The following is a 17777-nucleotide window of genomic DNA, read 5'->3' as shown; positions in this document are numbered from 1 at the left end:
AACTCCATGTTCACCTAACCACTTTTAGTGATTAACACAATTCTATTTCTTTTGCTAAGACATACCAGGTATGGCCGAACCTACGGAGAGACCCATACCACCATCAGATAATTTCCCATCAATATAGACTTTCCAGGCTCCATCCACACTTGTCCAGGTGATTGCAATATGATGCCAACTGCCGTCATTCACTGAGGGACAATCTGTTATCTTTTCCTTGCCATTCACATAAAGAACCCAGCTGTGGAAAGATTCCAGGGGACATAGTCATCAGTCATATGTTGTAATCTCACCTGTGGGGCATGCTTCTATTTTTTTCTTCTCTTTCCATGTGGGTAAAGCACTTTGTATAAAACCATTACTTCTCCCCCCCAACCCCGATTTGGTCATATTTCACAGAAGCAGATTTGATTTACTAATTACGCTTTATTGTAGCTCACTGAATATTTGTGTTTCTTAAACATGGACGACTAGGAAAAAGTCTTAGGATGAGCTGAGACACATTGGTCCAATTTAACTGACCATCCACTCTGAGAGAGTAAGCCAAGAACGAAAGGAATGCCATCAGTAGATGAGTGGATAAAAAAAAGCTGTGGTACATTTGCACAATGGGTTACTATGCAACTGTAATAAAGAAGGATCTCTTACCCTTTGAGAGACCTGAAAAGTATTATACTAAGTGAAATAAGCCAGTCAGAGAAAGACAAGTGTCACATGATCTCACTCATATGTGGAATCTAATGAACAAAATAAGCTGATGAACAAAATAGATCCAGAGACATGGAAGCATGGAACAGACTGATAAATCTCAGAGGGAAGGTGGGGAGGCAAGAAGAAATTAACCAAAGAACTTATATGCATATACGCATAGCCCATGGACACAGACAATAGTGTGGTGAAGATTAGGGGGTGGAGGCGAGGTGGAGAGGGTCAATGGGGGGATAAAAAGGAGACATCTGTAATACTTTCAACAATAAAGATATATTTTAAAAAATAAAATGCAAAAATAAAGTGCAAGCAATGAGAGTTGTACAAGCATAGAATGGTTGCCTTCCTCTAGATGTATGTTCTTAAAATCAGGAACAAACTTTGGAAAATAAGTCTGTCCCTTCATTGCCAAAGCTATCACGTGGCAGACAAAGCATGTGGATCCAAAGAAAATAATAACTAGAATTAAACAAAGGTGACCAACACACGAGGGTTCCAACAACTCCGTCACTTAGGGAAATGTCAAAGATAATAAGCAGTTTAAAGTGAAATATTTTCAAAAGCAAATGGAGAAAAAGAAAAGATTAGGGAAAACTGATAAGAACTCATTACACATCTTTCCCGGCATCTTCTTAGCCTCTATTCCATGATCTTTATGATGAAATAATATTTTTATAATATTGGTTTTCCTCTGGAAAGAGAGCTCAGTGGGTCTTTGAGGCTTGCAACCTTCTCAGTAGCAATAGGCCACAAATTTGGAGGCGTCTGAGAGGAACAGGCCATGCAGTAAACCACAGAATCTATTCAGATGGAAGGTATAAACCTCAGCCTCGCCAAGGATTCCACATGTGGTGAAGAGCAGTGGTTCTGAAGGGACCACAGAGCTGAGGCAATGGACAGCTCAGGGATTAGTAATGTGGGCAGATGACCAATGATGGGAGTCCTGTCCAGGTCTGTGGATTTTATCAAAACTCTGGGTTCTATGAATTAATCTTCAAGAACCCACTCAGTAGTGAGAGAAATAGCTGAGGTTGAGGGGCCTGATAGCCCGCAGGGATGGGGCCCTGCAACTGAAATTAATTGATCCAAAAAGGAAAAAGAAATGTCATCTTGCACACCCGAGTTTGTAGACTGCTTCACACTCAATATGTGTCTCTCACAGGTCAGCAATGTCGCTTATATCCCTTGACCCTTGGAGGCCCTGATATGGACAAGAAGGAGCAAGGCTCTACGAGTCAGAGTCGGAGACTTGGCTTTGCCACTCCCAGAGTGTGAGATTTGAGGCAAACCATTTAGAGTTTTTGGAACTTTGTTTTAATATATGTTAAATGTGCATGAGTTCCTCAGGATATCGTGAAGATAAATGAAGTACTTAGTAAACAGCAGTACTTAGTAACACAACAAGAAAATGCTTAGTAAGTAGCAAAATACATGTATAAGATATTATCACGAAAAGTGCCCTCTTACAGAACTTGTCCATATGTTCCCTTTGGTTACTGTCACCCTGCTATCATGCCGAGGCACCTGACTCCCCTGCTCCCCAGGCCCAGTGTGAGGTCTAACTTGGTGCTGGGATAAGACTTCCTGCCATTTCTGCTCACCCATTGTAATCGGTCAGAAGGAAGGTATTGTCGCTGCCATTCTCCAGTGCATAGGAGATTGGCGTTCCGTAGTTGTTGAGGTCAGAGGATTTCATCCAGAATGTGCAGGTTATGGCATGGAGAGATGGAAGCACACCGTCTAGGATGACGTAACCATAGGTACCAGAAACTTCAAAATCCAGGTTAAAGCGCGTAGACTGTTCTGCAACAAATAAGCAAAGTGTGCAGACCATGGTGCTTGCAGGGCGTTTTTCAATGTCTAAAGTAAGCAGCAGGTACTCAGGGCTACTGTCATAGCAGCCACTGCAGTAAATAGGATGACCTGAGAAGTGGTTTCAAAATTAAAAATATATTCTTTACAAAATATAAAACACATTCTTTTAAATAAAATAATCGGTGAGTATCTAAGATAGAAAAAATACTCAGTAGTGAAAGGAAACAGAGATATAGGGCGTGGTTGGAAGGAGAGGTAGGACTGGGGAGTTACTAAAGATGAGAGACACTAAAGCATGGCGGGATGCTGTTGGGAATGACCCAGTAGAGTGGAGTAACTGGTGCAGGAGAGAAGGAGAGGCAACTAGCTTAAGGGCACCCATTCCATCCCTACTCAGGGCTCTGGCTCTTCCCTAGTTCATGACCAATTCAGCTCGGCCCCAACCCTACATACCTCACTCAAAACAAAAGTCCTACAGTTAAAAGGCCAAAGTGCCCCGAGCAAGCAGTTTAGCAGTGATTCTCAAACATGTCCATGGCCTGCGACCTCCTTAATCAAGTAGCTTATCAAAGCGTCCCTTCTAAACCTACAGAATGTGAAGAGTTCTACTAAATTCTATTTTCTCATTCCCCCTTACACCTCTAAGTTTCTATATCTTCATCTGTGCTATTGCAGATAAGATTACCTAATTTATTAGATGGCTCTGAAGATTAAATAAACAATGCTTATTATAGTTGTTTTTTTTTTCCATATAGGTGGTGCTAGGTGCAGGTAAAAATTGATTCTGTTATATCACTATCTTTAGTATTGTTGTGAATACTACATACATATATACCTGTTTCACACCTGCTGCCTGAAAATCCCGGCTGACATTTACAACTGTATGAGTTTAATTCATCCACACAGGTGGCTTGATTTCTACACGGGTTAGACTGACATTCATTGATGTTCAGTTCACAGTGCGGCCCTGTGAAGCCAGCCGCGCACTGGCACCTGAAGGAAAACAAAATGTAACGATGAGAACAGCTGCAGAAAGGCAGTAGAGGATGGATGTCTCCCACTTATGATAACGTGTCTCAAGGACTATAACAATCGAAATGCTCCACATCAAAACTTTAACTGCTAGTTACTTTTGCTAGTTCAGCTAATAAACCTAGTTAACACAACATTTATTTGAAATGTTTTAGTAGGAGGTGGTTCTGATCAAGATGAAGTATTATCCACACATTGGGAGTGTCTCTCCCCATAGCTGTTCTAGGAAAAAAAATATTAAAAGTCCAGTGCTTCTGTATTTGCTTCTTGTGTAATTGTGTTTTCTTTCATCTTTTATTGCCTTCCCAAGTACACTGGCAGCCTGTATCCATGGGTTCCACAACTGCAGATTCAGTTTATCATGCATGGAAAGTATTCTACAAAAAATTATTATGTGTAGCTGACATGTACTATGCAGTTAGGTGTCCGACGGTTGATGGTTGCGTTGCGTCTGTACTGAACATGCACAGACTGTTTTCTTGTCATTATTCCCTAGACAATACAGTATAACAACTATTTCCATAGTATTTACATTGTAATGGGTATTGTAAATAATCTAGAGACCATTTAAAGTATATGGGAGGATGTATGTAGATTATATGCAAATACTAGGCCATTTTATATAAGGGACTTGAGCATCCCTGGGAGTCCTGGAACCAGTTCCCTATGGCTATGGAGGCATGACTATATAAAACAGCAGTTCCCAAATGCAGCTGAGCATGACAATGATTGGGAAATTTAAATCATACAGTTTGCCTATTTTAAAATTATATACTCTATGCCAGACTTAGTGAATCAGAACCGCAGGTGGTGGGGAGACTCTACTGTAGCCTATTCTTGGGGTAGAATTTGGGAATGGCTGACCTGGGACTCAAGATAATGCTCTATAAAGACTACATAAAGATTGAACAATTAAGTAAAGAAAAATAGTAGAAAGAACCAGAATTAGTCTTGTACCTGAAGCTATTGACACCATCTTGACAAGTAGCTCCATTTTTGCATGGTTGACTGAGACACTCATCCATGTTTTTTTCACACCGGGTACCCCCAAATCCAGCTGGGCATTTGCACAAGAACCTCCCAACCTGATCTTCACAGACTGCATTATTTAAGCATGGGCTTGACTGGCATTCATTGACGTCTGTTTCACAGTGCAGGCCTGGGGATGGTGAGGAGGAGAAAGAGCCCAGTGTTAATCCCTTGGGAGGACTGTGATCCAAATGCTGACTTGGAAGATGCTGCTTGTAAAGGCAGGCTGCAGAGCCACTGCCTATCAAGCTGGTTTGAGATCCATTCTTTAATGAGCTCCGGTTTTTCTAAGTCATTTAGGACTGCGTTTTTGATAATCTACTCTTTTTACACCTTATGTCTTTCAGAAACTAACATTAGTAGTAGACATCTACTTGAGAGAATGTTAAAAAGTAAAACTAGCGTGGCTGGTGTGGCTCAGTGGTTGAGCATCAATCTATGAAACAGGAGGTCATGGTTTGATTCCCGATCAGGGCATATGCCCAGGTTTTGGGCTCCATCCCTAGTAGGAGATGTGCAGGAGGCAGCCAATCAATGCTTCTCTTTAATCGTCGATGTTTCTATCTCTCTTTCCCTCCCCCTTCCTCTCTGAAATAAATAAAAAAATATTTTTAAAAATAGTAAGCTATTTTTTAATAACGTTAAAAAGTAAAACTAGCACATTTAGTTAAAAAAATGTCCTCTGTTTCTTTGACGTTGCCTCTTTTCTTCATTGTCCATTTTTTTGGACTTCCTCTTTATCAATTATATATTTAACCATATTATTTAGCATCCATTTCAATATTAATCTTCTATACTTTATCTCAAGTTCCTTCTTGAATACTTGTCTTACCATATAAACTCTTATCTTCTCTCTCTCTTTCTCTGTCTATGTCTCTTTCTTTACAAATACACAAAGACATTATTTTTTTCTGAACTGTTTAGGAGTAAATTGCAGATGTGATACCATTTTATCTCTAAATGCCTCAGTTAGAAATTTCTCAAAAAATAAGGGCTTTCATGGCAAAAAAGGGACTTTTTCTTATATAATCACGACACCTTTATAAAATCAGAAAAATAACATAGACTGTATTATGTTAGTAAATGTAATAATCTGTGGTGCTTTATAGGACTTTAAGACAATGCAGGAAGAATGGGAACATCCTACCTATGTATCCTTTCGCACATGTGCAGCGATAGCCAGCCACACCATCCACACAGACGCCTTTATTTAGACAGGGACTGGAGCTGCACTCATTTATGTTTTCTTCGCATAGTGGACCTGCAAAGAATCATAAAATATCTGAGCTGGAGAAGGTTAAGACTAATACTTTCCAAGTGAGTTGTTCAGGAATAAAGCAGAACAATTGGAAATCATGGCTACTGTGTTTGTAAAAAAATTTGCCCTTTGCCAAATACATTGAAATAAAACATGTTCTTCTATTGTGTGAACTGCAAAACTTTACTTTGCAAGAAAACTGATATTTTCAGGATGCAATGGAAAATGACAACCATGAATATCTAGCTATTTTTAGTTAAGTAGATAAATGTCACTTTGTTTTAAACTTTATCATATTGTTAGTTGTTCACTCTTTTTTGAGTTTATCCCTTGAATATTTAAGATGATTTATTTATCTACTAGTTGCAGGTTTATACCCTTAAATAACACAGACTGAATACTCCCACCCACCACCCCCACCAAACACCATTCCACTCTGTTTCTATGAGTTTGGCTTTTTTTCTTTCTTTCTTAATTAAGATTTTATTGGTTGTTTTGAGGGTAAGTACACAGACATTTCAATTTATACACAATTCTTAATATATGTACCCAAAACCTAAAGTTGTATAGTTGTGATTATTTTCTACACAGTTAGCCCAGTGACTTTCCAGCTTCAAATTTGGAGGCTAATTTTCCTTAATAGAATATCAAATACCAATATCTTCAAATGTTGATATGCTGTTACACCAAAGTCCCATTAATTCACAATTTAATATCAGATATACATAATCAAATTTTCAACCTTTCACAGCACACTAACAATGTTACTAGGGAAACTGGACTATCACACCAAAGATGTTGCAGAAAATTCTGATGGGGAGAGCCTAGGTCACAGGTGGTTTATTTAGGAAACAATTCTACCAAAAGCATGAGAATGGAAGTAGCTTAAAATGTTAAAGACAAGTGAAGTGCTCAACTAATCTCAAATTGCCATTGAAACTGATATGTATTAAGGATAAAAAACTACCCCCATCAACGGAAGGTTAAGCTGATGTCCAAGACAACCAAAGCTCCCATGTCCAATATCCCACTGTTTTCTGGTTGTACAAAAAAATCCAATAGACAACCAGCAAATTATTTCCCCTCTCACAAAACGGCATTTACACATCAAAAAATGGGATGAAGTGGAATTCCCTTCTAAAAAAGGTTTCTAGAGCGACTACAAAACTGGTTCCCGAAATAGTTGACGAAAATATTCCTGTGGATTATACAAGGGGGACAGGGACTACTGATGAGACATGGTGCATGACATTAATCAGACTTGGCTTCTTCCTCTCCTGCTTTATCCGAGGCTGGACTCCCTTGGTTTTTGCTTCTCCGTTTTCAGCAGGTAGATCTTCAGGCTCCTGGTTAGCCACTTCAGCCTGCTTTCCCCTTGCTCCCCTTTTCCCTTTGTTTGTACTTTTTTGTCTTTATCGTTCCTGCTGCTTTTTCTGGCCTCACTTCCACTTTTGCAGGAGCAGGTTTAGCTGACAACCTTCCCGATCTCCTTTTGGGCTCCTCCTTCGCTGCCCCTCGGCAATGGAGCTGACCTTCCCCTTGGGCATCCTGGCAGCAGGGCAGGTGTATGCCCAGTGCCTGCGGGCTGCTTGGCATTGAGAGCCTTTCAGAACCCAAGTGGCCTGGCTGTTGCCATTTCTCCCACTGTCCAGGCTACTTGGATCCGCCATGGGGGCGGTGGGAGAACAGATTGAGTTTGGCTTTTTAAGATTCCATAGAAGTGAGGTCATAGGTCTTTCTCTGTCTGACTTATCTCACTTAGATAGTGCCCACAAAGATGTATCTCTATCTACCACGTTTACTTTATCCCTCCATCCCTTGATATACACTTCTGTTATTTCCATATTTTGGCTATTGTGAACCATGCTACAGTGAACACAGGACTGCAGAGAGCTCTTTGGCGTAGTTACTTCATTTCCTTGGATAGACACCCGGAAGTGAAATTACTGGATCATATGGTAGTTCTACTTTTAACTTTTTGAAGAATCTCCATACTATGTTCTATAATGGCTGTGGCTTTAACAATTTGCATTCCCACCAACAGCGTATGAGAGTTTCCTTTTCTTCATATCCTGCCAACACTGTTACCTATCTTTTGATAAAAGCCATTCTAACAGATGTGAGGTGATGTCTCACTATGGTTTTGATTTTCAGCAACGAAATGTCAATGATTCCAAGGTTTAATGTGAAAATAAAAAACTTTCCCCTTACCTGTGTAACCAGATGGACATTCACAAATGAATTCCCCTACTTGGTCTTTACAAATTCCATTGTTGAGGCATGGCAGTGAGCTGCATTCATCAATGTCTGTTTCACACTTTGAGCCTAAAATGCAAACCAAACACTGAAGAACAATCAGAGGGAGGAAGAAAGGTAGAGTCATGATCATTAAAAGGTATTTATCCCCATAATCTGAATTTATGGAGAGTGGTGGTGGAAAAGAAAAGGCCAGTACTCATTAAGTGTTACCATCTAGGTTAAGTATTTAATAAAGGTACTGCCTCTTTCTAAACAGATTGAAGATATCCTTATAAGGATATATAAAAGATAGCAAACTATCTCAAGTTAGAAGTACTGGGAGGGGAGGGAAACCTGGACTCATAAAATGGAGCCAGGAAGTTGGTTAATTCTAAAGTGGAAAATATAAAGTCAATGCCCTGACCGGTTTGGCTCAGTGGATAGAGTGTCAACCTGTGAACTCAAGGGTCCCAGGTTCGATTCCGGTCAAGGGCATATACCTTGGTTGCAGGCACATCCCCGGTGGGGAGTGTGCAGAAGGCAGCTGATCGATGTTTCTCTCTCATTGATGTTTCTAACTCTCTATCCCTCTCCCTTCCTCTCTGTAAAAAACCAATAAAATATATTAAAAAAGAAAAAAGAAAATATAAAGTCAAATATACCTGCTACCAGGTCACTTGGCTGAAGGGTAGAGGTGGAGCTAAATCCTACCAGAACTCAACTCACATGCCAGGTGCCCGAATGGTACTGCATCTTCCTACAGAATGCAAATAGGCAATCTATGGGCTAGCTCTGCTGGAAACCATGTCTTCCTCTCTACCAGAGGGTCTCAAAGTGTGGCCCCTGGATCAATAGCATCAGTATAACCTGGAACTTGGTAGAAATGCAAATTCTCAGACCTTCCCCAGAACTACTGAATCAGAGATTCTGGGGTGGTAGTCCAGCAATCTGTTTTCTCAAGCCCTCCAGACGATTCTGATACACATCAATATTTGAGAACCACTGTCCTATAGTATGACCTTTCTCAACCATTACTCATCTATACAATTCTAGGAACAGATCCATTATTTCTTATAAAATGTCAGGAAAAATTTTTAAATAAAAATTGAAACAGGCACACACAAGCAGGCTATGGTAAGTAGAATGCCAATATTCTTGATAGCCTTGGACTATATTTGTTTTCCAACCTTCCTTTTGTTTATTTTGTGGTGAACTCTTTTATTTAGATATTGTTCTCATTAAAAAGGTTTTATGTTGGTTGGACAAAATTCAGAAAGATGCAAAAACTTAATTTCTAGAAGAAAACATGATTTTAAATAAATTGCAACTGTAAGGTATTATTTCCCACCAAAAATGATGTTTCAGGACTGAGCCAGAAAGTGAACCAAATTGCAAGAAAACATAATTCTTACATAATTCACATGATTCCTACATAATCAAGTCCAAAGCCATATTGTTTTTCTAAGCACAACTTCCAGAAAGATAGAAACAAAGCAAAAAACCAAAGCCATTCACAAGAACGTCCACTAGTGTGAAGCAAATGAGGGAAACTGAAGTTTGTTTAAAATGTTCATGCTGGACAATTTGCTCTGTGTTGAGTATCATGCATTTTGTGTTAGAATGAAACCTTGGACACGGCCCCTGGGACTGTATTCCAATTTAAATTGTAAGATATAATTAGATTTTTTCATCGAAAATATAATTCTTTATTCTTCTTCCAAAATGTGCAAAGAAAATTGTCATTTGTAAGATATGTATATGTTTTTTCACCTATTAGTTTATCTTATTTAAGTTTTTATGCATTGATACGGCCTAATGTATCTTACAGAGTTTATTTTTAATGTTCCAAAGTTTGATACTGCAAGTCACAATCATTTCATATTATGAAAAACACATTGAAATTTGCATTCCTTTATTTACCTGTATATCCAGGTGAACAGAGGCAGATATAACCATGCCCAAGTTGTTGGCAGGTTCCATTATTGTGGCAGGGGTTTAAGAAGCATTCGTGGAAAACCTGCCCTTGACAGAAAAGAAATCCATCAGAGACAAAACACTCTATTCATTTCAAAGAGATCCTGACTAGGGAGTTAGAAGGTTTGCAACATCAGACAGCTGGTGAGTTCAGGTGAGTTAACTCAATGGTCTGCATATATGTTAGTGATGTTCTGGTAAACCCAAACAATGTTTCTAAATGCTGGCTGCACATTAGCATCCATTGAGGCATTTAAAAAGTATACCGAGGATAGTGCCCCAATCCAGACCGGATAAATCAGGATCTCTGGGAGTGGGATCTGTGCATCATTATTTTTAAAAGTTGACCAGTGGATTCTAATATGTCTCTAGGGTTGATGGTTATAGCTCTAGAAGTCCTTACAAAATCGGTGTTCACTAAGCTTAGCTTCAAATATGATTTATGAAGCCCTTACAAATCAGTATGTTTGGATGAGGCTGTAGGAAGTTGAAATAAGACATAAAACCTTATTATCCTCCTTAAAAATACTTAGAGCCAAGGAAATTATCATGACATTAGGCAGGGTTAATTCAGAGTAATGGCTGAACAATTAATTTAGTTATGTTCATGAGTTACGCTTCTAAATTTTTTTAAGCCCAGGCCGTACTCCAACAAATGATTTTTTTTGCAGACAAAAAGATTTTAAGTAATTTTAATGAAAGTTCACTAACTCTTCCTGCAAATCAGAAAAGGCCTTTGGCTAATCCAAATGCCCTTACTCAAATGATAGGTTATGCTTATGGTAAGTTAATTATTAGTGAGCCAAAAGGCTCCCCATATATATACATTCTCTATACTAAAAATTTCTTGGAAAAAAATTCAATTTTTGGCACTTGGTACTTCTGATACTAAATTTTTGGAAAGTTCTTATCAGAAGTCACAAGTAAATACAATTACTCCTGGATAATATTTATGAGTCTTTATTATTTAAAGTTTCAACTCTGATAATTTTCCTCTGTGGGGCATGTATAATGACAAATTGTTTTCCAAATATCCCACTAGGGAAAATTTTATACATAGAAAATGGACTTGCCTGACTGCCAACTTCATACTTCTTTTTGATATGTCCCGGAGAAGTTTGGGGCACTATACTTTCCTCTGCTGCTGAGAAAGTAGAACCAAAACCTGATGAAATTAATAGGAAAACATTAGGGAAACATATTGTTGTGTGGTAGATCTTGCCAATATGTAGATCCTATTTAAGTACTATGGTCAAGATTCTAGTTCTTGCTTGGCTGGCATGGCTAATGGTTGAGCATTGACCTATGAACCAGGAGGTCACCGTTTGATTCCCGGTCAGGGCACATGCCTGAGTTGTGGGCTGGATCCCCAATATGGGTTATGAAGGAGGTAGCTGATCAATGATTCTCTCTCATCACTGACGTTTCTATCTCTCTCTCCCTCTCCCTTTCTCTCTGAAATAAAAATATATTTAAAAAAAGATTCAGGTTCTCAGAGTAGACAAAGCCACATTTTGTTTTAGTAATATTAAAAAAGAAAACACAGAGATGGATGGGATATGTCATTAAATTCTAGACCAGTGATGGCGAACCTTTTGAGCTCTGCGTGTCAGCATTTTGAAAAACCCTAACTTAACTCTGGTGCCGTGTCACATATAGAAATGTTTTGATATTTGCAACCATAGTAAAACAAAGACTTATATTTTTGATATTTATTTTATATATTTAAATGCCATTTAACAAAGAAAAATCAACCAAAAAAATGAGTTCGCCATCACTGTTCTAGACCCTTAGAAAGAAACTGGAAGTTATCAAAATTCCCAAATTAAGAATCTTTGAGTCACTGTCATAAACAAGACATCAAAAGGATAATTTAACAAGTCTAGACACCAAAATCCACTGAAAATGCCAATATTCAGAACTGAAGCTATCACAGAGACAAGCAAACATCTCTGACAAAGGATTATGTGGAAATAAAATAGAGGAACTTACTGGAGCAATCTGTGATGGATGTGGCACCAGCGAAGGTTGTAGTTCCGTAAAAGGGACAAGCCAAGCAGAAGGACTTTCCTGCATCAGGTTGGTAGTAGTCTTGAGGACAAGGATGACAGGGCATTAACCCAGAGCGAGAGAATTCTCCTAGTGGACAAGGTACTGTAAAGGTAAAAACAAACCATTTGTGCAGTGAAGTAACGCTGCCTACATTGAAAAGAAATGCATTAACCTTTGGTTGTAAGAAAGCCACTGAATTGCTAATACATTTTCTTGTGTATATTTACTGCCCAGACCATTCTATCACCCAGATAAATGTTTTGTTTTTCCTTCCTATCTTTAACAATATACTAGGGAGTTATTGTATTTATGTCAATCTGCTCTGTGTTGAATGTTATTAACTCAATAAAAATTAGAACTGGCCATACAGTATTATATTCTGATTTTTCTATTTTACATTATGTCATAAGCATTTCCCAAATCATTCTCCAAATTATTAAATAACAGGGTTTTGAATAAATGAAAAAGATTACATACCATTGACAGACCATCACTGATCTAACATTTTATCTACTATTGGACATTTAAGTTGATTCTATTTGGTTGCTATTATAAATAATGCTGACGTGAAATTTTCTACTCCCATTCTGAGTCTCCTTTTAACTTTCTCCTAGAGGATGAGGGGAAGAAGTGTTGTCCTCCTGTCCCTTCTCCTAAGGGACCATGTGTACACACACCACCACCTAAAAAATCATATGTGGGGGGCTTATCCTTCAGCTAAAAATCATTTAAAAAATGAAAAAATTCAGACTGTTGTAATCACAGACCCAATAATATTTACTAGTCTAAGAAATGATAAAAATGAAATGCATAAAGCAAGTAATATTACTTTAACATAGTAATATACTGAAATATAATTGATATATTGGTGAAAGATATTGTAAGTTCAGTATACTAAAGAACGCAGAAAGTAATATCTTAGAAAAAACTGTACAACGTGCCCATAAAATCAATCAATCAAGAAAGAAAGCAAATAAAGAAAAAGGAAAGAATAAAAAAAGGGAGGAAGACAGAAAGAAAAGAGAATGTACTGAAAAATAGAAAATATATATGGGACCGTTTTATAACTCCTACAAATTTAATTTTAAAGTAAAATGGTGTTTATCCAGCATCACAGGAGAGAGTGGTGAGTTCTGTAATGTCCAACAGTATGTGGTTAAACTTGTGCTAGGAATATTAGGAGAAATAGGCCAGTTACCAGAAGTTTGGAGACTTTCTGGAAATTATAATTGCTTAATTGCAATAATTTGGTATTAGACAAACCTCAAGGCTTATTTGGAAAGCTAAAGGAAAAAAAAAGTTGTCAAATGCGAACTTGTTTCACTGTAAAAATCCTAGTTGCTTTTGTGGTTAGAGAAAGGGAGAAAGGGAGAGAGAATTTTTTTACTGCAGACTTTCTCCCCAAACTAGTTTGTATACTGACAAAATAAGAGTCTCTATTAGATCTGTTTCAACCATAATATGAAGCCTTATTTGACTTTTATTAAGATAAAAAAAAATCCAAAGCTGGTATTACATAACAGACATGGTTTATGAGTTTCAATTAGATCCTAGTTAAATTCTCAACTCTTCAGTGAAACATTAAATTGATGAACACTATTTGCCCCATTCCTCAGGTCTAACAGACTCATCCATAGTGATCCTACTAGACTGAGACAATTTTAACAGATGGAGCATATAAAAACCTACGATATGTTTTTCCTGTAGCACTCAACTTATGAGGACTGTATCTCCCAAGATGCAATGCTGGATACTTCCTTGGCCACTACTACACTCAAAGATCCTCATAACCTAAGCAGTTGCTGTCTAGGAGTCTCGGTCTCTAATTAAATGCAGATGTATGTATATGTGACTAGCATGCAACGAGGGTGGAAGGTGTGTATGTGTAGGTATTACTTGAGAGAAATGGGAAATCAGCAAATTGGCTTCTTAAAAATATCACCTATTTAATAAGGGAACAGCTTTTTAATTTTTAGATTGCCATAGACTGTAGGTTTTTAAATAAGGATGTAGAGAATGAGGAGAATACACAATTTTTTAAGAAGTCATTTTTACAACTTTTTAAAAAGGCATGCTTGTTTTGTTCTGATGTACTAGAGGGAGGCCAAAACCTTTTTTATTTTTAATCCAGTTCCATTGATTTTGCAAAGTAGTTGCAGTTTTTGGAATTTCTGGACATAGGCTGACCTTAACTTCATTTCTAGTTTTCACAGTCATCCTAAATTTTCATCTTTTATCTCTGTTTTTGTCTTCCAGTTTTTACACTGCTAGAAATCTGTACTCGATAAGGATGTTAGAACTATTTGAAAATTGGGATTCCAATCTTTTTATTTATATTTAAACCAGTGGCTCTCAACATGCTCTCCCTGGACCAAATAGAATCAGTTTCACTGCAGAACCAGTTAGAAATGCAGGCTCACACCAGACCCGCTGAATTAGAAACTGCCTTAACAAGCCCTCCACGCTAATATCTGAAAATCAAAATTAGTGTTGTACTCAACTTTTCCTGTTGTTTTAGAATCACCTGGGGAAACCTGAAAAGAAAAGAAAAGGAGAGAAAAGAAGAGAAAGGGAAAGAAAAGAGAAAAGAAAAGAAAAAAGAAAAGAAAACCAGACAAATTAAATCAGAATGTCTGGGGTTAGAGATTGGACTTCAGTATATTTAAAATATGGATGTATTGTGTGTTTGTGTGTGTGTGTGTGTGTGTGTGTGTGTGTGTGTGTAGCCAGAGTGGATAACTGCTCATGAAATCCTTCCCATTGCAGGGAATGAATAGCCATAACTCATAGAATGTATTTTTAGAGTTTCAAGGAACATTGGACAGGAGTCATTTTATAAATGAGGAAACAGTTCCTCGCTGAGATGTATTTCTACCATCTCAGGAAGCCACACGTTTGTCACTGTTGAGTTTAGGGTCAAGTCTCTTATTTCTTTGCATTCCTAACAGCACTAGCACAATGCTTATACTGCGGGTGTTTATAGTTCATATTGGCTGGCTGGATAAAAGGGACAGTTATTTACATTCTTTGCATACAGTAGACATTTGGTTTTGCATGGAACCTAGTAGGTTTGAAGAAATATCAATGTCTAAGGCTTTGATAACCTCCACAAGCAGAAATGTCCACGGCTCCTCTCTTCACAGTTGAAGTGTTTCTTGGACATGAGAGGCAGCTCCGGGCTCCAACGGCTGGCTGATAACTGCCCAGTGGACACGATTCACAAGTCTCAAGCCCATTTGGTGAGTAGGTGCCTTGTTTACAAAGAGCTAAAAAGGAAAAAGTAATATGGTTAATACCAATGATATTAAGCTGTAAAAAACTAGCACTGTGTAGGACAGGTTTTTCTGCATTTTAATCTATTGAGGACAGAATGAAGGACAGGAACTCCAGGCATACACAATGTATTTTAGTCTTCCTCATGCTTCTGTATACTAGTAAGTTTTAACTCATTTCCAGTTACTTCTGGTATTACCCAGAACAGTGTTTGACACGCAGAGATTGTCGGTAAGTAGTTTTTGAGTGAAGTTCAAAATCTGTATTACAGAAAGTCACTATTATGAGAACAAGTTAGCGTGGGGGAACCTGTTCTTGTACAAGTTCTCAGCTTGTCCACTGTTCTCTTGAGTGACAGAAACAAAACCCCAAATTGAGCTAGAGCCTCATAACTAAGCTGGCACCTTTGTCGCTCTAGTTAAGAGCTGGCCCTCCCACCTCCTACCTACAGACACTCTTTCATTGGAGGGCTGGAGGAGTAGAAAGTAGAAAATAGTCTTAGCACCAGGCCCAGAGAGGTTAAGCAACATTCTAAAATTCATCACAGTGGTTTTGTAGTAGAGGAGTCAGGGTTAGACTCCCTGACTCCAGGTGCTGTCCTTTCCCTTTGCCCCTGTCCTCCACATGACTCTCACTCTCAGGACTGCTAGCGTGTTTCGTGTACATCCAGTCACCCAGTGCTGCTCTGGAGTTTATATTTGCCAGTGTATATCCACACCTGCACTTGTAAGAACTGCAAAGAGGCCCAATTTTCAAACTCCTTCTTTTAGGTGTGTCTTACTATAACTTCAATTATGAAACAAAATGTCTCCTTAAAAATGTTCACTGATAATAACAGTAAATATTTTGAAAATATTGAATATCTTATTTAGTAGCAAGAATATATGCATATGTATCTGTAGTTATGAATTTCCAAGTAAATTGGAGAATGGATCCCATCAAGTCAAATGCTGTTCTAACAAGAAAAGCAACCTAATGATTTGTTAAGTGTTATCAAAGTCCTTCCTGCCAATTAAAGTGATATTCAATAAAAAAATCCAGGGTAGCTGATGAATGTGGATTGAAATTATTGACTTAGAGTGGAGTTTAACTTAGAGCAATAGAATGTTCCAAAAGAAAAGATAAATAGACTCCTTTAAAGTATGGGAAACATTCAGGTAATCCTATATAATAAAAGCCTAATATGCTAAGTGTCCGACCATTCGACCGTTCAACCAGTCATTATGATGCGCACTGGCTACCAGGGGGCAGACACTCTGACCAATAGGTTAGCTTGCTGCTGGGGTCCGGCCAATTGGGACTGGTCAAGATGGTCTGGACATGCCCTGGAGCCCTCCCACGGTCCCTCCCGGGCCCCGATCATGCACTGGTGGGGTCCTTTGGCCTGGCCTGTGCCTCTCGCAATATGGAACCCCTCAGGGGATGTTGGAGAGCAGGTTTTGGCCTGATCCCCGCAGGCTAGGCTGAGGGACCCCCACCGGTGCATGAATCCGTGCAACGGGCCTCTAGTATTTTATAATTAAGAGAAAGAAAAATTAAAGAAATGGCTTTCATTGATGCTCTTATTTCATTCTATTTGCCATTTAGATTCCAATTCAGGCTTCTTCTGTTCAAAATGTGCATGTAGCCTCTACCTTTACATTCCAAGATGTTTCTTGAATGGAGATATTCAGTGTTAGTCCCAGTTGGACAGAGTTTGCACTCAAGTTGTCCTTCTTCATCTTGATATGATCCCATCAAGCAGCTTTCACAGGCATACCGAATCACAGAATAATAGGTTCCCACAGGGCATTTGACTAAAGATTAAAGCAAACAGAAAACATTGAATATAGTAGAAAACAGCATGGGTGAGTTAAGTAGTCCCTTGCCTCTGACTGCCAGAATTACTGCCAATGGAAGGAAAGTCTGAGGCATCCTCAGAGTCATGACCCCAATTTTAGGACCTTCCTTCCTGGAAGATTTGATCTACTATTTGCCAGGCCTGGAGAGATTCTGAATTTCTGAGACCAAGTAGAATATTAACCTCACTGAAAGGCTCCTAGTAAAGGTAGTATTCTTATAGGGAGGACACTTGAAACTAGTACCTAGGTGATTCTGAGGTGTTAAAGTGTGTAAGAATATCATGGGAACTTACTAAAAATGCAGATTCTAAGGCCCTGCTCCCAAAGATCCAGAGGCATTAGTTCTGTGATGGAGCCCGAGTCATGATGCATTTCAACAAGTAGTGCAGGTGATGCTGATACAGGTCATCTGAAGACCTTATCGAGAAATGTGGAACGCTGCTCATGGCAATTCCTGATTTTTACTCACAAGGTGGGGCCGGGTGTGTGTGTGGTGGGGGGAGGGGGCAGGAAGAGCAGGCTCAGAATGACAATTTTAATGTGGTTTTGTTGGGCCA

The 17777-nt window shown here is 38.7% G+C and overlaps 1 protein-coding gene and 1 pseudogene across 1 annotated transcript in view; both read right to left on the bottom strand.

The window, feature by feature from the left end:
* SVEP1 (sushi, von Willebrand factor type A, EGF and pentraxin domain containing 1) overlaps positions 1–17777 on the bottom strand; it is a 149321-nt gene that overhangs the window by 57146 nt on the left and 74398 nt on the right. The window contains 11 exon segments of the mRNA XM_014455199.2: positions 66–241; positions 2310–2511; positions 3359–3516; positions 4513–4714; positions 5732–5845; positions 8054–8167; positions 10001–10097; positions 11128–11219; positions 12047–12208; positions 15211–15372; positions 17014–17175. Coding sequence (XP_014310685.1) covers positions 66–241; positions 2310–2511; positions 3359–3516; positions 4513–4714; positions 5732–5845; positions 8054–8167; positions 10001–10097; positions 11128–11219; positions 12047–12208; positions 15211–15372; positions 17014–17175 — 1641 coding nt within the window.
* LOC102420215 lies at positions 7094–7911 on the bottom strand (annotated as a pseudogene).

Source organism: Myotis lucifugus, unplaced genomic scaffold (assembly GCF_000147115.1).
Source record: "Myotis lucifugus unplaced genomic scaffold, Myoluc2.0 scaffold_43, whole genome shotgun sequence".
Taxonomy (NCBI): Eukaryota; Metazoa; Chordata; class Mammalia; order Chiroptera; family Vespertilionidae; genus Myotis; species Myotis lucifugus.
The sequence above is the reverse complement of the archived record's forward strand: the minus strand, read 5'-3'. Positions and strand labels throughout refer to the sequence as shown.